The sequence below is a fragment of the Tachypleus tridentatus genome, chromosome 11, assembly GCF_004210375.1.
Source record: "Tachypleus tridentatus isolate NWPU-2018 chromosome 11, ASM421037v1, whole genome shotgun sequence".
In the NCBI taxonomy this organism is placed as follows: Eukaryota; Metazoa; Arthropoda; class Merostomata; order Xiphosura; family Limulidae; genus Tachypleus; species Tachypleus tridentatus.
This window is the reverse complement of record NC_134835.1, coordinates 41078857-41099317: the sequence shown is the minus strand read 5'-3', so window position 1 is coordinate 41099317 and position 20461 is coordinate 41078857. Positions and strand designations below refer to the sequence as shown.

Below are 20461 nucleotides of genomic sequence, written 5' to 3'. Positions count from 1 at the left end.
TGAAGGGATTTCAGGTCTGTAACTTCTAAATAAAGTACATTTTGTTTTATGACATCAGTCCGCGTATTTTTTTAACAGACCTCGTATATACAGTTATTGCCAAGATCATGCGAATATACACAAGGTGAATCCATGGAATATCACACAAGCTCAAACAGATGAATAAACGTTAGTGTAATGTCTCAGCCACTGTTTCAATGAAATGGATAGATACATTATATAGTATTGATGCTTTAATGTCTGTTCCTTAGAATGAATAGACACAATGCTGACTTTCCACATCTTAAATGTTTGACATGTACAATATGAAATACCCACATCTCAGTCTGTTTCTATACAGTAGATAGATACAGTGTAAAGTACTCGCATCTTAATATCCTTTTCAAAAATAGGTAGATATATTGTGTGATAATCGTAGTTTAACTTCTGATGTAAAGTAACCGTACTTAATCCTTTTTTGGATGCAGTAACCATATTTAAACCAAGCAGGTGATAACAATATTTTACATTTTGTGCATCAGTAATATTAATATTTTTTGCAGATGGTAGTTGTGACATGAGTGGAGTGATGGTTCTCATCAAGTCATTTGTTCCCACTGCTCAATTACAAGAAGATCATGGCAGTGAAATGATCATAAGCCTTCCACAACGTTCATTGGATGGCACACCGTATAATCTGTCTGGGCTGTTTACTCACCTTGAAGAAAACTTAAACAAGCTTGGGTTTGGAAGTTATGGCTTATCGAGCACAACTTTTGAGGAAGTGAGCACTAGTTACCTTTTGAAATAATTTAAGGTTTTCATTTTTATCATTTTTTCCAGATGAATTATGTTAGTTTCAGTTTACACTACTTAAATTTTTTATAATTGTTTTTATACTAATGTAATGAATAGAAACCTAGTTTATATGTTTATGATATTGTAAATCATTACATTTATTTGCCATACTCATTATGTTATACTGTCTTATTTAAAGAATGCAAAACTGAAACCAAAAGTAGGTAATTACCATTCAGAAAGAAAGGAAAACGTTTTGTAAAAGTACTGGGGTAACATTTAATACACTTATCTCCCATCAGTCTTTAAAATAAAAAACAAATTATATATACATTTATTTTTTGCTATAGATGAAGAAAATGTGAAAGTAATTAAGTTTCTGAGTCTTTTGAAATTACTATATTTATGATGAAGTATTTTCTCACTGAAATAGAGACAATTTTTGATATTTTTAAAAGGTATTTCTAACACTCTGCACTTTGGAAGATTCAGGAATTCCATTCTTGAAAGCACAGGAACAGATGTCAATAAAAAGTGGCTTACTAGTTCATACGTTGAGTAACACCGAAAATTCATCTAGTTGTTCTGAAGAAGATGGTAAGTGAAGTTGGATATGCTTGGTGTATTCAGTTTGCTACACTTATAACCTTATCCATTATTATTTTGTTACAACTGAGATAATTATGTAATAAATGCTATTTGCTTAATTATATATAAACTCGTGAGTTTTGTCTCATTTACTTTTCCAAAAATGTATTGAAAAGCAATAACTTCACATGAGTAAAATGTGATCTAAAATGTAATAGCTGTGCTTTTAATTATTGTCAAGTTAATAACTACTGGTAGTTAGGTTTAGTTTGGACCTGTTCACTATTATTGTTTCAAATATAATGACTTGTCAGAAAAACATATTTGGCAAATGGCATTTTAAAAGGTTATTTGATTTGTCATATAGTTTGCTCTTTTAATGTAAATTTTATGTTAAATGTGTTTATTCCAAGCATTTTATACAAAACCATACATACCTATACATTTTATTTCTTACATTGATTTAAATATTGATTTAATCTTTGTGTTTCAGTTTAATATTGTTTTTTGTTGAGAGCATTTCATTGGTTGCTATTGGCAAATGCAAATGTTCTGCAAAGGAATATAGCACTGCTATTGTTACAACATCTGGTAAAAGTACAGATAAATTTATCAAGATATCAATTTGTTTTAGCACCTTTAGTGGAACTTAATGTTAACTCTGATCCATGGGCTACCAAATCTCTGAACCTGGGCAGCAAATGTCTACTAACAGGACCCCATCTAAAACTTCAGCAGTTTACTGCACTATTGATAAAACGTTGTTATCACACCTACCGAGATTGGAAGACCCTTATGTGTGCTATTGTTCTGCCTTGCTTGTTCATCGCCATTGCCATGGGATTTGCCACAATCAAACCAGTAAGAACTGCTGAACCAGCACTTCTACTGACACATTCCATGTATGGACCTAATGCTGCATCTTTCATTAGGTAAAATCTTGAGAATTATTTATTTGGATTTAAGCATTTTGAGTTGAAATATAACATATAACCACATTAAAACTAATAGCTTAAGTGTGTGTATATTGTACTAAAAGTATATTTATGGAAAAAATTCCATAAATTAGTGTATAGGTCAGTTATTCATGAAATTTTATTTTAATCATCTTGATTGTCTGTGATGATTTTTGTAAAATATTCTCTTATATGCTGTCTTTTTTTTTTCCAGACTTTTATGCATTCTTCCAATTTTCTTGTCATTCACTAACTTCTTTAAAACATATTTTTCACCTTTTAAAATAGGTATATATCATGATTTTGTGTAAATTTGTAGCCTGAAGAAAGGTGAAGAAAATATTGCCAATGCTGTTATCTCACAACTCCTGTCCCCACCAGGTATAGGAACAATGTGCATGAAGCCTCCACCCAAAGGGTATGTGATATATTTTAAAGTAATTTTCTTTATGATATTCACTAATATTTAAATAGATATTTGCCATAGCTCATAGAATGTAGTATGACTGTATATGCTGTTTGAAATGTAAAATAAAAGAAATTTCCTAAGGTTGTATGTAATCTGTTAGTTATTATAAATAATTATTAGTACTATATATTGTTTTCAGAAACTGCTAAATATTTTTCTCATAAATGTACTATCTTTGCAGAATGTCTTTCCATTGCAAGACCACCAATTCCACAGTATTGAAGATGTTAAAAGAACATTCATACAAGAAAAGATATACAGGAAGCAAAAATCACTGTTCATGCAGTAAGGAGAAATACTGTGAAGTCCAAGATTCTTTTACTGACAAGGCTCAACCACTGTATGATACCAGAACAGAAGATATAATTTACAACCTTACTGATGTGGACATCAGTGAATACCTTCTTAACACCTATCCATCCTTTATTGAACAGCGGTAACTATTAAGACTGTTAAATAAGTTGCTGCTAGTAAACATTTGAAGTTTTGTTGTAAAGTTAGCTGTCATACACACATTAAATTTATGAGTGAAGTTCTACATATTTGATGCAAAAGTGTGGAAAATACAAAACACCAATTAAATGCCTGTACACAAGGTATTACATGTCAAACCATTTTTTTATCTATAATTGAAAAAGTTACAAAATAACCTCAAATGTAGTATTTCTTTTTGTTTACATTCTGTGTGTAATCATCTGTTGAGGGGATAAATATTTTTTTATTTGTTACGAAATCTTACTTAGTGATTTTGTATTTTACCTATTAGTAATGTATATTTATATTGATTAATTATGGAAAAATCTACTTATTACATTAAACGTCATTATTATAGTAACAAGCAGTTGATTTGTTTCACAATAAATGACAATATTTGATAATAAGTCCACTGAAGGAACTTTATGCTAAATATAACAATATGATTGTTGCCTCTTTGGAAAAATAATTTGGTTATAGACTGCTAAATAGAATTAGTATATTAAATTCTTACTAGCCAAAAATACATATTCATAACTTGCTGAATGCAGTCATTTGATTGTACTAAACTGAATAAAACTATTTAAATATAGCCTACTGAATAAAGCTTACTTAGATATAGTATACCAAGTAAAAACTATTTACTTATACCTTACTGAATAAAACTATTCTCATATATATAGCCTGCTGATTAAAACTATTTGCACATAGCTTTTAATTAAAAGTATTTGCTTGTAGCCATTAATTATAAATATTTGTTTAAAATGCATCAAATAAATCTGGTTTGTTTATGGTCTGCTGAGTAAAATTAACTAATTATAAGAGTAGAATACATTGATTTTTAATTTATTCTATGAAAAATGTTTTTAAAGTGAAAACTGTTGTTTCTAACAGTAACCAAATAAATTGTACAAAAGTTTTAATCACTGTCACCTGTAATACAATGTGAAATACATGATAGAAAAAACTCTACTTGATTTTCCAAGTGGAAAATTTAAACAGTAATGAATTCTTTATCTTTAGAAACATTTGAAATGTTGTTTTTAGATATGGTGGCTGGAGTGCTGAGAGGTTAGGAGGGAACGCGATGATGAAGGTATGGTTTGAAAACTCTGGATATCATGCCGTACCAGCATACTTGAATGCTCTTAGTAATGCTGTCTTGAGGTATAACATGAAAGTTCAGGGTAAAGACTCAAAAGAGTTTGGTAGGTTGAACTGAATGAATCTCACTTTTTAGTTTCATTACAGTGAAATACACAATAATTACCATGGTGTCAAAATTTGTTACACTTACTAGCTAAGTGTTCTGTATTTTATAAAGTATGATATGTGAAAAATATATAAAGTTTTAGTTTCACACTTGATTTGTTTGAGACTGATGTTGTATAAAGCTCAAAATAATTTTTTTTTACTTTTCAATACTTTCTTGTTTAAATCATCTAAAGTTAGCATAATTTAAAGGACTTGACACTAGGATTCAAATTATTGTGATTATAATGTCAATTTTTAAGTGAAAAAAGTTTGAAAATCATATATGTAAAACAATATGTTAAATACCACGCACAATAATCATTCTAGGAGATTAAATAAGTTTGAAAATTATCTAACAAATGTAACTGTAATGCTTTTTTTTTAAATTAAACTATGCTGTCTAAAGGAAAACATAAAATTGTGATTTTACTTGTGTTGTGGCATGGATGTAAATAACATTTGCTTTTCAATAAGCATGAGTACTTAATGAATGGCATTAACATTGAGTGTTGAGTTGTTGAGCAATGTAATCTGTAAGTGTTTGTTTGTTCTACTGTTTATTAACTTTATCTAAAACTTAAATTTGAAAATGATGTCTTTGATACAAATAATATTAAAACTTTGTCATACAGTATTGTGAAAAAGTATTTGGACAATGTGAAAATTTAAATTTTAGGCTACTGTCAAAAACAATGGAAGGAATATCACATGTGAAACATCAAAATGTTATTAAACTTCATATTTAGTATAACAAACTCAATGTAAGTGTTTGAGTTCAGCAAACAGTTAATATTTTATGTCTCTCTCTTTTGCTTTAATTATTTCAGACAATCTCTTAAGCATTGCTGCAACATATTTAATCAAATTGTCCATTGGGATTTTACTTTAAATGTGTCTAATGCACTCCCCTAAAGTTTCTTTGGAAGTAACTTTTGATTTGTCAAGTTTTTGATCTATCAAATCCCAAATCTGCACAACTTGGTTGATATAAGGACTCTGTGAAGACCATTTCATCATCTGAATTACTCCATTAGCTTCTTTCTTAGCTAAATAACTTCTGCACAAGCTGTACAAGTGTTTGGGGTCATTATCTTCTTGGTAGTGTAATCCTTTACCAATAATATGCAAACCACTGGGTACACTATAACAGATTAGTATCTGATGGTACTTACATTGGTCCATTATTCCATATATTTTGCAAATATTTATTGTTGCTCAGCAGAAAAATGCTACCAAACCATCACACTGGCTCTTTTATGCTTCATCTTAGATGCTATGTATTGAGGTTAGTATCTTTCACCTTTTTTATTGCTAGAAGCATAACCTATGCTTTGAACCAAATATTTCAAACTTGAACACACCATCCATTTTCCAATTATCAGCAGTTCACTCTTGTACTCTTTAGCACATTTAAGTCTCTTAACAATATTTGGAGATCAAATTAAATGTTTGTTATTGCTACACGACCAAATATTCAAGTCTTGTTTAGTCTTTTTGATATTATAAATATGGACTCTTTTTTGTTGTTTGGTATATGGTCATTTATCTCATGCTTCAGATCAGTGGTAGTCTTCCTTCTATTCTAAAAGCTGCATAAACAAAGATACTTAACATCAGTATCACTGAGTTTAGGTGTTCTGTATCTTCCTTTCCTATTTTCTGATTTACCTGTCTCAGTCTCATGATCTGGGGTGTACTTGACAGTGTTTGTGGAGCATTTCAAGTCTGCATTAATTTGTTGGAGAGTCCAACCAGCATTACATAAAGCTTTTATGAAAACTTTCTCTGTACTGGCAGTTCTTTACATGTTTTGGGTCATGGTATAACAACCAAACTTAATACATAGTGTTAAGCACTATTTTTTATTAAGGTTTATTTGTGGAGTGTTATTAAATTGATTTAATCTAACATATACCTTTACCATATGATAGCTTCTTTCTATATAGTTAAGACACTCCATGGGGTACCATGACAGTTATTTCAGACCCTAAATTTGATTAGTATGTTCGTTCACACAGAACCTTTATGATATGCCTCTGGTACAAGTGTATGGGAATTCTAAAGAATGATAAATATTCTCACCCTGTATCATTCAGTTGTCAACAGACAAGTAAATCATTACTGTAATGTTGAAATCTATGTTCTCTAATGGCATGGAAGAATTAGCCTCATAAAATGGAAAGAATGACAAATATTCTCTTGCCTTAACACTTGCACAGTACTGTATATTCTTTCAAAATATCATGAACACTTGTTAGTGTTTAGTAGGTGAATAATGCAATTTTTTTAGTTTTACATTTTTATTATATTACTTTTTAGTTTTAGAAATGAATGAAATGGTAGTTCTTAGCTATAGAGCATTGTGATCATCAATAAAATGACCAAATAAGTGTTTGTAATACAAATGTGGTATAAATGTGTTTATATATTTTACTTAATGGTATATATTACATTGTGTTTTTATGTAGGTATAACAGTCTACAATCATCCTTTGCACTTGACATCTGCACAGCTTAGTCGAGAAACACTGTAAGAATAATTCTTACATACCTAAAGTAAAAAAAGTATTTTTGAAGAACACAATTTATCAATATATCCATGTATGTCACATATGTGAATATTTATTTAATAGATTTGTTTGAAGGCTACAGAAAAGCAAAAAAGAAAAATCAGATATTTTTCAATCTTGCATATATCTTTGAAAATTAAACTGTCTTTATAAAGATTCTGTACAATATATGTTATCCACGTTACTTAAAATGTCTTGTTGAACATACAACATAAACAGTTCTCCCACTACTCAGTTTGTTGTGTTGCAAGTAAATGATAAATCCTGCATCAAACACTAATAAACTTGCAGGTTCTGATGTTTCTTGTTTGATATCCCACATAAAGTGATAGTAACTAACAATGCTAGCATAATATATATTGTAGCATTACTGAAAATATTCAATTAGCAAGACCTTTAATTATTATTAAGATAACTTTAATACCGACTTTTAAACAATGAATAATAGTACAAAATGAAAACAGTCCTGTTTTTTTTTTTTTGTTGTTAAAGCCATTAAGAAATAATCTAGTGTTTCTTGTACCATTGAAGTTATGTATTTGTTTGAATTAAACACGAATTTGTAACAAATATTACAAATGTTATGTTATAGGCTCCAGCGTGTAGCAGAGATTGGGATTGCCCTGGTTTTTCTACTTGGCTTTGCTTTTATTCCCTCAAGTTTTGTGGTTTACTTGGTGCGAGAGAGAACCCAGGAAGAAAAGAGATTACAGTTTGTTGGTGGTGTTGGACCAACCCTCTACTGGCTTTCCTCCCTAATTTGGGATATGTTTTTGGTTGTTATAGCTGTTTGTTTGGCAGCAATTATAATAGTTGGATTTTCCTTGCCTGTTTATGTCACTAAGCTCAACATGCCAGCTGTTTTACTTCTGCTATTGTTGTTTGGGTAAATATAGAAATACATTAGGTTTCCCTCTACCTCAAAATCTTAGATTTTACTCTAGAGAAACTATAAGGATGTTTAGAACTAGGTACAACAGATATGGTATTTTTATTAATCATAAAGTGTTAACAATTTTGAAGGCACAGCACCAATTGAAAATTATTTAACATACCCAAATAAAGTGTATAAATGAAAAAGGTTTGCTATAAGACAGAGAATAAAAATAATTTAAACATTTCCCTGAACTTCTGTATTTTTTATGTTGTTATTTCATGTTTAATATACTAATTAATAAATATCAAGGTTCAAAATATTGATATTTTTAATATTAAGCAGAATATTTTTGTCATGATTAAGTAATTAATAGTCAGAATGTATCAAGCTTCTATGATTATCAGTTTTTTATTTGGTTTACTGGTTTGAAACCTGAATTTGCAGGTGGGCAATGACTCCATTAATGTACCTTTTGGAGAAACTATTCAAAGAACCTAGCATTGCCTTCATGGTCCTTTACTGTATCAACATCTTTATAGGCATCAACATCATGGTTTCCAACTTACTACTAACCATCTTTGAAGTGGATGATGTGAGTAACAACAGATTTATGAATCATTTGCTGTGTTTATTCAAGATTTTTACGTGTATGGTCTAGTTTAAAGACCAGTAAAAAATATTCATTGATCATTTCTGTTCGTGTAGCTTAACTTAGTATACCAATAACACTATTAATTCTTCCTAAATGTCAAAAACTGTGAAGCAATCACAAATAGTTTTAACTGATGTGCTGGCATAGAACCTGTGATGATGAGCCTTTACACTCAAGTTTCAGTATTATAATCATCCCTCAAATCATCCATTTCAAAAACTAAAGCAAGAGCAGTTCACTATGAATTCCAACAGTGAAATTCCAATAACATAAGTTACTGTTTAACTTCTTCCTATAGAAATAAAATTTAAACTTTGTTCCTTTACTTTAAGTTACAAATCAGTTTTATATCAAGCTTTCTTCTCCTGAGGTATACTGAGCTTATGTTCAAAATGTTTAGCATTTATGTATAGGTTTTGAAATTGATTTGAATTTATTACAGGTGTCAGATGATGTGATGGAAACTTTAAGGTACATAGCTTTACTGTTTCCTCAGTATGCACTCATTGGTGGACTAGTTGATCTTGCCAAAAATCACATCCAAGCAGAAATATTTGCTATGTTTGGCCAAGATACTTACATCTCCCCATTCAGTATGGAGCTTTTGGGGTACCACTACATTATCCTAGCATTTGAAGGCTTGGTCTTTTTTATTCTGAATCTTCTGCTGGAGTTACGTTTCTTTAATTGCATGAAAAGGTGAGAAGTTGTACAAAAAAATGGAAGATAAAACAATAGCTAAACAAAACATAAAAGGGGGAAGGAAAAATTATTGATGTTAAAAGGGTAATTATAAATGTGTTCTGTAAGGTAAAAAAAAAAGTGTCCAATTACAAGTAACCTAATATTGGAAAACATAAATAAAAGAATTTTGCAGACAATAAGTGCTTGTATCTCCAAGTAGGGTTTAGTTTCTTAACAACAATAGCAGTCAATGGTATTTCATTTGTTAAGATAACTAACACACATTGTATTACAGTCTCTTCAGATTTCAACATTCCAAACCCAGAGATCCTCCTCTTACTGAAGATAATGATGTAGCTGAAGAAAGAAAGAGAGTTATGAGTGAAGCTAGTAAACATGACATACTAAAACTTGTTTCACTTTCCAAGGTAGATATTTACATTATGTACAGTACTTTCAATATATGTTTAAGACTTCTGAACACAGTTCTATGATAATATGACACAATCAAGTTTAGTACTACCTTTGGTCTTTTCCAATAATTTTTTCTTGAAGTATAACAAGTTATGGCTAAGTAAATTAGTTTTGTAGAGTTACACATCTATTAATGATTGCACTTTATAATTTTGTCTGAGATCGAATTGTTGTGCTCATTTAGCATTTTATGCTGGTATGAAAGTTATTCTTACAAATAGTGTATTAAATTTCAAGACCACTCAATCCAATTACTTAGTTATTGCAGCAATCTGGTACCATATATATTGTATATACTTTCCTATAGTATGTACTCCTCCAATAAGTTAGTAAATTTGTAGACTTACACACCAAAATCCGAGGTTTGATTCCCTATGGCATATCACTTCACTTGATCTTCTACATAGTAGATCTGTGATTCTTTTGCTATTATGTTGGTTAAACACTGTGTCTTCTGCATCTTCTGAAACTTGAAATATAAAATATAATGTCTACAACTTGTTTAAAAATCTATGCTTTGAATAGTGTTTGTTTTTTAGTGTTTGTTTTTTTCATAAAGAACTTTAAGTGTTGGAAAATGACACTTGTATTTTTCTTAGTTACTGTAGTATTTGTCAAGCATCACAATGAAGTATACTTCTGTCATTGAGTTAATAGTGACAACTATTAACATGTTTTTTTCTGAATCTTATTTCGGGAGTAGTATATGGGAGTATACAAAAACAAAAAAGGACTTGTTTATTTAAACACTGCCATAAGTCATAATCTGAAAATTTAAATGACTTTTGCAATTTGAAATTTGAATGAAATATATTACCTATTACACAAATCACCTATATGTATTTCATTCTGTACACTGAGCTATTGATTAATGCTTGCTTATATTAGTTATATATCAAGTTTTACTGTATCTTTGCAGGAGTTTAAAAGCATTGCAGGAAGAAATGTAGCTGTGGACAATGTCAGTCTAGCCATACCTAAAGGAGAGGTAGGATTGAATGATCAACGATTTCAGCATGATCTTTCAGTTTTCTTTGTTGCATAGTTTTGTAGCAAATAATGGTTACTGTTATTAATGTTTGAAAAAACTTATTTAATGATAAATGTAGGTTTTAGAGCTTAAATAGAAATATTATGTAACATTATTCTGCCCAATGTCTTTTTATTTGCTTAGGAAAGTTTTATAATAATTACAGGAATCTGTTATGCTATATTTAATATTTTTTTCTTCCCGTGTGCTTTATTTTTTCATTTAGCATTTTGTTTAAATAATTAGTTTATATAAAGTGTTGAACTATCTTTGGTGTAATGAAAGTGTACAAAATTAAATACTGAATTTTTATTTCTTGTTAATTTCCAGTGTTTTGGTTTGTTGGGTGTTAATGGTGCAGGAAAAACAACGCTTTTCCGAATCTTGACAGGACAACTCAAAGCTACTTCAGGAAATGTATACATCAAGAACAAAATGTACATTTGATTTTATAATTGTTATTAGAATCTTGGTACAAAGGAGGTACTATACAAATTTAAAATCTGTTTACTTCTAAACAGTTTAATTTCCTCTTTCCTTATAAATGTCTGTGTAGCAGTAAAAATATTTTAATTTATTAGGAGTCTTATATTCTTTCAGTAATAAGTTATATTTGGTTTCTTTAGCATTTTATTAAAACAAAGAAAGAAACTGTTTCTCTAATTAACTTTTCTCACATTTATAATGAATGTTAAATTTTACTTGTATATGAATACAGTGTAAGAGACATAAAATACAGCAGACTGAGTAATACATGACTATTGAAGTAAAATACATATGTTATTAATTACAGTTATTACCTTGAATGTACATACTACAAAATTTTAAGAATTTTATTTTAGAGTTATTTTTGTTTGAATTCTTTAAATGTATTTTTTTATATTTTTTATTGGACATGTAAGTTTTATGTAGTTATAAAAAATTCTAAATAAAAGCTTGTTTTCTTTTCATTCAAAACTTTTTAAATGTAGTAAAATTATTATTCCAATGTCATTTAGGGTGAAAGATGTTGTGTCAACTAGCAACACTTTGTTAGGTTATTGTCCTCAAGCTGATGCAGTAGATGACTTATTGACACCTGAACAGCATCTTGTTATCTACTCTAAACTACGAGGAATTCCACCAAAGGAAGTTGGAAGGGTGAGGATTAAGCATTTTTTTACTATTAAAACAGTTAGCCAACTTATCAATATTCTTTGTTTAGCTAGAAATATCTTTTAAATAAAATTGTTAGTGATCTACTTGTGTGAGAAATTTTATAAAGAACTGTTTTTCAAACATAGTATTTGCTGTATAAATGATTTAGATTACCATCAGTATTTCTAATTTATTTTGATTATTTTTCATAGTTAAATTTATTTTTTTCTATTTTCTTTTGTTTATTTTAAATTTCAGACTAATATTATGACAACTGTTACAGTTTGTAAAATTATTTGATCTTGTGGATTTTCTGTATCCATTGAAAAGTTACTTTTTGTTTATAATTTATAGCAAGTATTGTGGTCATTTGACTATGCTGTATACCTTATTTTCATTTATTCTAGTCTTCTTAATTATTTTTTAGCTTAAGAGTATGAAATCTCTTCCTATTATGCCATTTATCAGTATTATACTGCAGTTTCTTTTCACTAATCTTGTCTTAAGATTTAAATTCTTGAACTTGAAAATTTAAAATGTTTTATTTTATTTTAAACCTGAAATTTTGTTTATACAATAAACTGTACTTCCAACTTTAGATTTGTTATCATTTCTTAAAATGTTTTTTGTAGTGAAAGAAGTGGCTGGTTCATAAATATTATGTTTAGACCTTTTATAAAGAAGGATAATAATTTAGTTTTAAATTTGCTTCAGTAAATAGAATTACCATTGTTACATTTCTAGCGACTGTCTGTTTCCATTGATCTTTTGAAAATGATGGTTCTAATTCTTTTAAACTTTTGCTTGCCTGTCTAAAACTTTAATATGCATCTGTTTACAACTCAGATAATCTTGAAAGCTTTCAAAATTTCTGCAATTTCTCATTAGAATGCTCCATTATCAAAATTTTGAATATCTAAACAAATATACTTATTTTCAATGCCCAAGTCTGTGTATGTATGTTATTTAGTGTTAAATAGATGAGTTTTCTATCAAGTAGCTTGTATTAATAAAGAAATTAAAATAGGCATGTTATTGTCAGTGTAGTAAAAATTCATAACTTAGCTGTAAGATTTTTTTTAATTGTTCATAATCCATTGCAGGTTGTTCAGAAGGCCCTCATAAAATTTCATCTTAAGTTGTATGCAAATCGTAAAGTGGGAAATCTTAGTCGTGGGACTAAGCGTAAACTCTGTTCTGCAATTTCTATGCTGGGAAATCCCAAGCTTATACTCCTGGTAAGATCAGGATAAATTATTTCATTTTATAGTGAAACATAAATGAAGATTTTAGTTAGTGTGCAAATAATATATATTGGAAACGATAGACACTTGTTAATTTAAAAGTTTACTGTTACTCAATCAAGACTTTGTTTAATATAAGAACCAATGTGTTACAACTGTACACAGCTCAAGACTGGTTAGTATATAAGGATATACATTACAACTACGTACATCTCATGACTCTGATTGTACTACATTAGTACAACATACTAAAATAATGGTTAGTATTACTAGTACATAAATCAAAACTGGTGTTATGAGATTTTTAACAATAATTTTCTTAAATGAATGTATGGTGCTTAAATTTAAATTACTACTCTTTATAATGTCATTAGTGCTGGCTAGTAGCAGAATCTTAATAGGTCAATAAGCATTTTCGACACAACTCTCAAAACGTATTTACTAAAAAAAGTATTGTATCAATTAATACACATGTATAGAAAGTATAAAAGTATACGAACAAGTTTTCATTGTACTAAAGCTTTTGCTAAATAGACAAAAAGGTTCTCATATTTTTTATAATAACTTTTGTCTTATCTTTATTTTGTTTAGTGTAGACTTTAGTTTAGTGTAGTTATCAAACCAAGTCCACACTTTAGATATACAAGTTTTGAGACACCTTTTAACTTGGTTAATATTCTTCCCACTCGTGAGAAAGCACAAAATGCTTGAAATAAAATCTTATCTGTTTAGTTGGTTTGTAACTAATTACCTGTTATTTTAATTATTTTTAGAAGATTATATTCACAAACCTAAAAATTAATTCCAAGTTTCATCATTAGTTAATACTAATGGCAATACATTTAATAGAAAGAATGAAAGAAAATATATTTTATCAAAAAAAAAAAAAACGTAAATTAAGGTCACTGACTTCTATGCCAAATTAATTATATGCAAAAAACAGGGTGGATATACATTCTTGAAATTTCAAATAAAACAGAATGTACTTGAAAATATTATTATAGCAAAATATATTGACACATCTAATTTTAATCCATTTTGCAGAATTGAGTGAAATAAATAAAATCTTTTTTTTTCTTTTTACATTTATATGTTGGACAAATAAACAAGAATATTATAAAATAATTAATTGGAATCCACTTTAAAGTGCTGAAAACATTCTAAGACTGCATAAAAATGTCCTTGAAAAGTGCTTGAAATTGATCTGAGCAATTCAGTATGAACCATGATAAACTAATACATAAAATTATCAAAACAGTGGATTTCAATCCATGCCTTGTGAATGTTTGATGGACAATATACTTAAGTCAACAATATCAGGTCATAGTTTAGTTGCTGAGTGATACAGGGAAACAGAGCAGGAATATTTCCAAGAGACAACTGGCTTTTTTGTATATTAGATGAATTTATATCTGTGGATTTCATTTGATTTTAATGCTAATATGAAATTGGGGTCAGAAATGAAAATCAATCAAATGTGTTAAAATCATGAATTTTTTATTTAACATTTAGTTACTTTTTGCTTCTGAGATTTAAATAACATTTTTCATTGTGTAGATTTAATTAATTACAATTTGGTCTTCATTTGTATAGGTTGAATTTTATTTTAGTTTAAAATAACTTTTGTTTGTCGTTTTATTTATAGGATGAACCAACAAGTGGCATGGATCCCATGACTAAACGACTGGTATGGAATAATGTACAACTGGCTGTCAAGGATCAGAGATCTGTGCTTTTTACATCACATAGGTTGGTGTTTACGTTTTGGTAAAATATTAATCATTCTTGTGATTGATCAGGACTTATAAAATGTAGTGATTTAGGAAACAAAAGAAGCTTCTATAGAAGATATGATCAAGAATTGTGTCTTTTTTTCATTGAATTAAAACAAGTTTGTCAATTTCTAAGTGAAAATATAAAATTGTGTGGTTTTTGTTGTTCAGTACAGGATTATGTAATATGTTAGAGTATTTTTTGTATTGTTTCTACAACTGATGTTATTAAACTGATGCATTTAAAGAGAGGGAAAATATATAAAAAACTGTGACTGAAAATAACAAAAAAATGTCACAGGAAACGTTTTCAGTTGTGAATGAATGAAATTTTATAAGTTTCATTTCAACTCTTTTTATAGGTGTTTTAGAGAAACACTTGATTCTAAACTAAACCTAATCCATAGAAACGTTTAAATAAATTATGAAAATCTTTTCAAACCTCTGCTTGCTCTGTTTTTACACAGTATGGAAGAATGTGACATTCTCTGCTCAAGGTTGTCCATTATGGTGAATGGAAAATTGAAATGTCTTGGTAGTCCACATTATCTCAAATACAAGTAAGTTTTATCTTATAATCCTGTTTATAGTTTCTTACCTATTTAATAATATTTATGATCTGTAATGATTTGTAATGCAAACGAGGAGAAAAATCGTTTTTTAGATGCTTTAATGTTTTGTAAATCACGTTGCTAAAGCAAGTTTACTTGGTGAATGTCTCTTTCATACATGTGTTTCTGGTATGTATAGTTTGTTAACTGATAAAAGAATACATAATAATATCAATATAGATGTAATTTAGTTGATGTTAGTAGTGGTAATTATTATAATCTGTAATAATAACTATATTTTAACAAATTCAGACTTGGAACTGGCTACACCATCACCATACGAATGGCTGAGAACAAAGCAGATTGGGGTCCTGTCATCAATTTTATCCATACCTTTTTCCCAACAAGCGTGTTGCGGGTGAATGTCATTCCTGATATTAAATAAACAATATTGAGTTTGTTTTTGTATAGAATGATAATACTGCTAGGAAAACTAACTAAAATATATTGTTTAATAAAAGTATATTGAAAGTAAATTAGAGTTCTGACACTTATTTTCTGACAAAATATGGCATAAGTATGACCTAATGTAGCTACTCTTATCTTGTGGAATCAGTCATTTCAGTTTGATAGGTTCTGCTATTTAGTATATGATTTTTTAAATAATTTTTCAGGCACACCATTGTAATATGATTGAATTCAGTCTACCAACCAAGAATGTTCCACTTTCTGTAATTTTTGGGTGCCTAGAAGAGAATGGAGAAGAACTGGGAATCAGAGATTTTTCTGTCAGTCAGACTACACTAGATCAAGTAAGTTAATCAATAACGAATAGGTTTTCTTTATTAAAGTTTAAGTTTAATGCTTCCATTGTTCTGCCTCTAATATCCATTCTCTCTATTGAAATATCTTATTAAATAAAATAGATAATGGAAGGGGAAGACAATGCATTCATTTGTGAGTGTTCATTTTTGTAGTAGTAGTTTTTAGTTACTTATATTTATTTGTTCTGATTTTCAGTATATTTTCTTTTTCAGAAAACAAAAACAAAAAATTGTACTACATTTTTAACTTTTATCAAAGGTCTCTCCCTCCCACATACACACACACTAAGTAAATCAAATTCATCATATGTCTATATTAGATAGATACAGTTGTTCTTATCTAATTTACATTTTTAAATTCCCCGAACCAAAAAAAAGTATATGAAATTGATAAGTATGAACGTAAGTATTGTTTGCAAGTCATAATATTGGCTGGGGGTGTTATTGAACTGTGTAAAACAAAACATAAATAAATATCAACTCAAATTGGTTTACACAGAACTAATAATATTAGGTTGTCCAGAAATAAATGTTGGAATTCTCATGATGACATTTAGAAGCTGAATACTGAGTAACTTATCGTTGGTTGGTTGGTTTAATCCAACATTTGTCGCTTACAAGGTGTCTTAGTTGTTTGCTGTTTCAACTTTATTCATAGTAAGTTTTGCAACCTCCAAGGCAGCATGAACAAGAAGGATTTTCGTCTGATTTTTCTCTACAACTTCAAACTTGGATGAAAAGCTACTGAAACCACACGGAACATCAACCAGACATTTGGCCATAGATTTGTTACTAAACGTACAGTTCAGCATTGGTTTCAAAGGTTTCAACATGGAGATGAAAGTCTTGAAGACCACGAAAGTTGTGAAAGGAAGCCATCCTTAAATGAAAACACATTAAGGGAAACAGTTAAGATAGACCCTTACACAACAGTACGTGAGCTTGCAGAAAAGATAGGCACAAGCAAGTCAAACATTGCTGACCACCTGAGTGAGATTTGAAAGACGAAAAAGTTTGATAAGTGGATTCCACATGAGGTGACTAAAGATCAACAAAATCTGCATCATGAGACCTGTCAAGGATGACACTCCAAAAATTAAACAAATTGGGAATTGAGGTTCTGCCTCAACCACCTTATTCCTCAGATCTTTCCCCTACAGTTTTTAATTTTTCAAGCACTTTGACAACGTTTTAACAATAAACCCTTTCAAAACCAGACATCTGCAGAAGAAGCTTTCAAGGAGCTCATTGACCATAGAAACTCTGATTTCTACAGCAGGGGCATAAACGGCATTGTTACACATTGGCAAAGGTGTGTTAAAGCAAATGGTGCTTACTTTGATCAAAGCATGTTTTACAACACTAGTTTATACTTTCACAAACTTCACACTTCAAAAACGACATTTATTTCTGGACAACCTAATAAAATATCAGATAAAATGTTTCGATGCATTTATGAATTGTCAAGTCATAAGCAATGAATAATCTCAAATCAGCATAAAATTGATATCATCAGACTTAGTAACAAGAACCAGTGAAGTTGTCTATTATTGTTTGAATAAATAAATAATAAAAATAAGAAGGATGAAAAGAGGACATTTATTTTCCAAGATTTCCTGCTTCAGTTATTTACAAAATTAGTTACCCTACTTATCTATACACCACTGTAATTTTAAATAACATTAAAATGGAAGCAATTGAAAGATCTTTCACAATATTGCAATAATATGATTGATAATTAGAAGAAAAAAAAGTCTGAATATTTTTGTAAAAGTGATATATTTAAACTTTGGAAATTATATCTGTGAAACACCTTACTGGAATCCTGAACTGCAGAACAGACAGTTGGGCTGTTGTATCACAAAACTTTATATTTCTAAGTTTAGAAATGAAGTTTTTAGAAAGGGGATGTTAGGTTTGATTTTATGTTTTTTTAAGTTTGAAATTTTTAAAAATTCCAACAAAACTATTTTTTTTTTACTTAGAAATAACTTCTCATTTGAAATATTTCCAGGTGTTTGTCACTTTTGCACGACAGCAAACTGATGGCATTGAAGATGAATTATATGATTCAGAATCTTGTGGAGTTATGGAAACACCAGTGGCTGCATATAATCCTACGTTGTATGGAGTACCAAAGGATGATACTAGTAATAACATTAGACTATCATCTTTCACAAACTCTTCATACGTGCCTGAAGACAAGCCAGAGTTGCAAACAAATAATGTAGTAAAGAATTCATCACAGTTTCCGTTTAGTATGTACGAAGATGGCCAGGATTATCAATCTACAAAGTTTTAATTCAACTGTAAGAAGTTGTTCAAAGTTGTGATCCAAATATTTAGTTTCGTTTCTTATTGAACCATGTATAACAGACTCATCTTTACACTGAAAAGTTTTTTTTAATGATAACTCAATGAAAATGATTAATATAATGAAAAAACGTTGTGGTCAATAATATAACATTCAGCAATGATTATGCTACAAATTGTAAAATTATGCATACTTTATCTAAAGATAGAACAATGAAACTTGAGAAAGATATGAAATACGTTAACGCAATTCCACCGTCAACATCAGTTTAACACTCATTTTTTTCATGAAGTAAGGACAGGCAATTTTAGACTTTTAGAAGTATTTTGATAGACTATTAAACTGTTTGGCCAACAACAAGAATTCTTACAAAATAAGTCATTACTAAGTCAAAAGTTAAAAATGTGGAAATAGTAACCTAAACCTGACTTTATTAAGCCTAGAGATTCACACTGGCTCTGTAGTCAACTACTAATTATGCAGTCGGTCGTCTACAAATCCTGGAAGAAAATTGCCACGGACCCGTAATTACATTGAATCCAAGCTCTGTAAACAAGTTATTGGTAACCTAAGTTCTGCGTTTATTATATCGTTATGATGATCCGTCATGTACTTGATCTTTTGTATTACATAAAAGACAACTCCACTTTGTTTTACTATTTTCTAATGTAGATAAAAAGTAGATTTAATGTTGTATTAATTCCTTTGCTCACGTGCTTCACGTTAGGTACTTACATATTCCAAGGTTATTTATAACCAGTGTTGAAAATAGTTGAACATGAAAATAAAGAAATATTTCTATTATTATTATTATTTTAAAGCAAAAAAAGTAGAAAGCTCCATTACCATGCACGGTTTAAATTCAGTGCCTTTAACAAAATAAAACACCAACAATTTTTTTCTCAAATGATTGAATTCTAGATCTATTTTTGTGATTTATTTTTTAAAAAACATACAACTTTGAGACTCTGCAAACATTCTTGTTTGTATTTTTAAAAATGTGGTGATACCTTTAAAAGTGCTGTAGGTTTTATTGATGTTTGAATAATGCTGTATGTTTAAGAAATTCTAAATGTTGATATTTTTTTCAGCTACAGAAAACAGATATATAGTGTAATGTTATTTCTAACTGAAAATCTGATGTAATCAATTTTGTAAAGTACCTTCAATGGAACTGAAAAAAGAACATCTTGATGAATTAAATTCATCGTCGTCTGTAAATGAGGTTTGTAACACTATTCTAAAGTCTGCTTCTTAAGTACGAAAAGTTTTTAAACGCTTATAGTAATAAAAACATTACTCAACGTTTTTTATTTGTCTTGGATATATCTATGAACACTAGAGTGAAAACATATTTTATGTAATTATCAATAACTTAAATACACGTTAGTGTTTCCAATAAATACAAAAGCAACATATGCAATATTAAAACAATAGAATGAAGTACATTATTCATAATTATTTTAATTTAGATCCATAAATCATAAGTGTCACATAAACCATATGGGAAAAAAAAATAAAAATAAATTATAATGATAGCGTTAATATTTAAGTTTGTTACAAATTCCTTGTAAAACGCATTTAAAACTCGAAAATAAAGAGAGGTTAAAACAATTATTCAGAACTAAATAATAAGAACAGTGGAAACCAGAAAACCAAATCTAGGGTCCTTTTCCACAGGGCCCAGCATGGCCAGGTAGTTATGGTGCTCGATTCGTAATATGAGGATTTCTGGTTCCAATCCCTCTTAAAACAAACATGATCGCCCTTTCAGTTCTGTGTGCGTTATAATTTTTCAGTCAATCCCACTATTCG

General features: G+C 29.3%; 1 protein-coding gene across 2 annotated transcripts in view; it reads left to right on the top strand.

Moving 5' to 3' along the window:
* LOC143232010 (uncharacterized) overlaps positions 1-19954 on the top strand; it is a 111356-nt gene extending 91402 nt beyond the window's left edge. For both annotated transcript variants that reach the window (XM_076466976.1, XM_076466975.1), the window contains exons 65-84: positions 543-763; positions 1236-1374; positions 2000-2297; positions 2641-2739; positions 2972-3226; positions 4312-4472; positions 6987-7047; positions 7680-7973; positions 8409-8556; positions 9059-9315; positions 9596-9728; positions 10694-10762; positions 11135-11241; positions 11803-11944; positions 13045-13179; positions 14831-14934; positions 15425-15517; positions 15821-15926; positions 16183-16320; positions 18347-19954. In XM_076466976.1, coding sequence (XP_076323091.1) covers positions 543-763; positions 1236-1374; positions 2000-2297; positions 2641-2739; positions 2972-3226; positions 4312-4472; positions 6987-7047; positions 7680-7973; positions 8409-8556; positions 9059-9315; positions 9596-9728; positions 10694-10762; positions 11135-11241; positions 11803-11944; positions 13045-13179; positions 14831-14934; positions 15425-15517; positions 15821-15926; positions 16183-16320; positions 18347-18634 — 3248 coding nt within the window. In that variant the 3' untranslated portion in view covers positions 18635-19954. The remainder of the gene's footprint in view (positions 1-542; positions 764-1235; positions 1375-1999; positions 2298-2640; positions 2740-2971; positions 3227-4311; positions 4473-6986; positions 7048-7679; positions 7974-8408; positions 8557-9058; positions 9316-9595; positions 9729-10693; positions 10763-11134; positions 11242-11802; positions 11945-13044; positions 13180-14830; positions 14935-15424; positions 15518-15820; positions 15927-16182; positions 16321-18346) is intronic.
* The last annotated feature ends 507 nt before the right edge of the window (positions 19955-20461 follow it).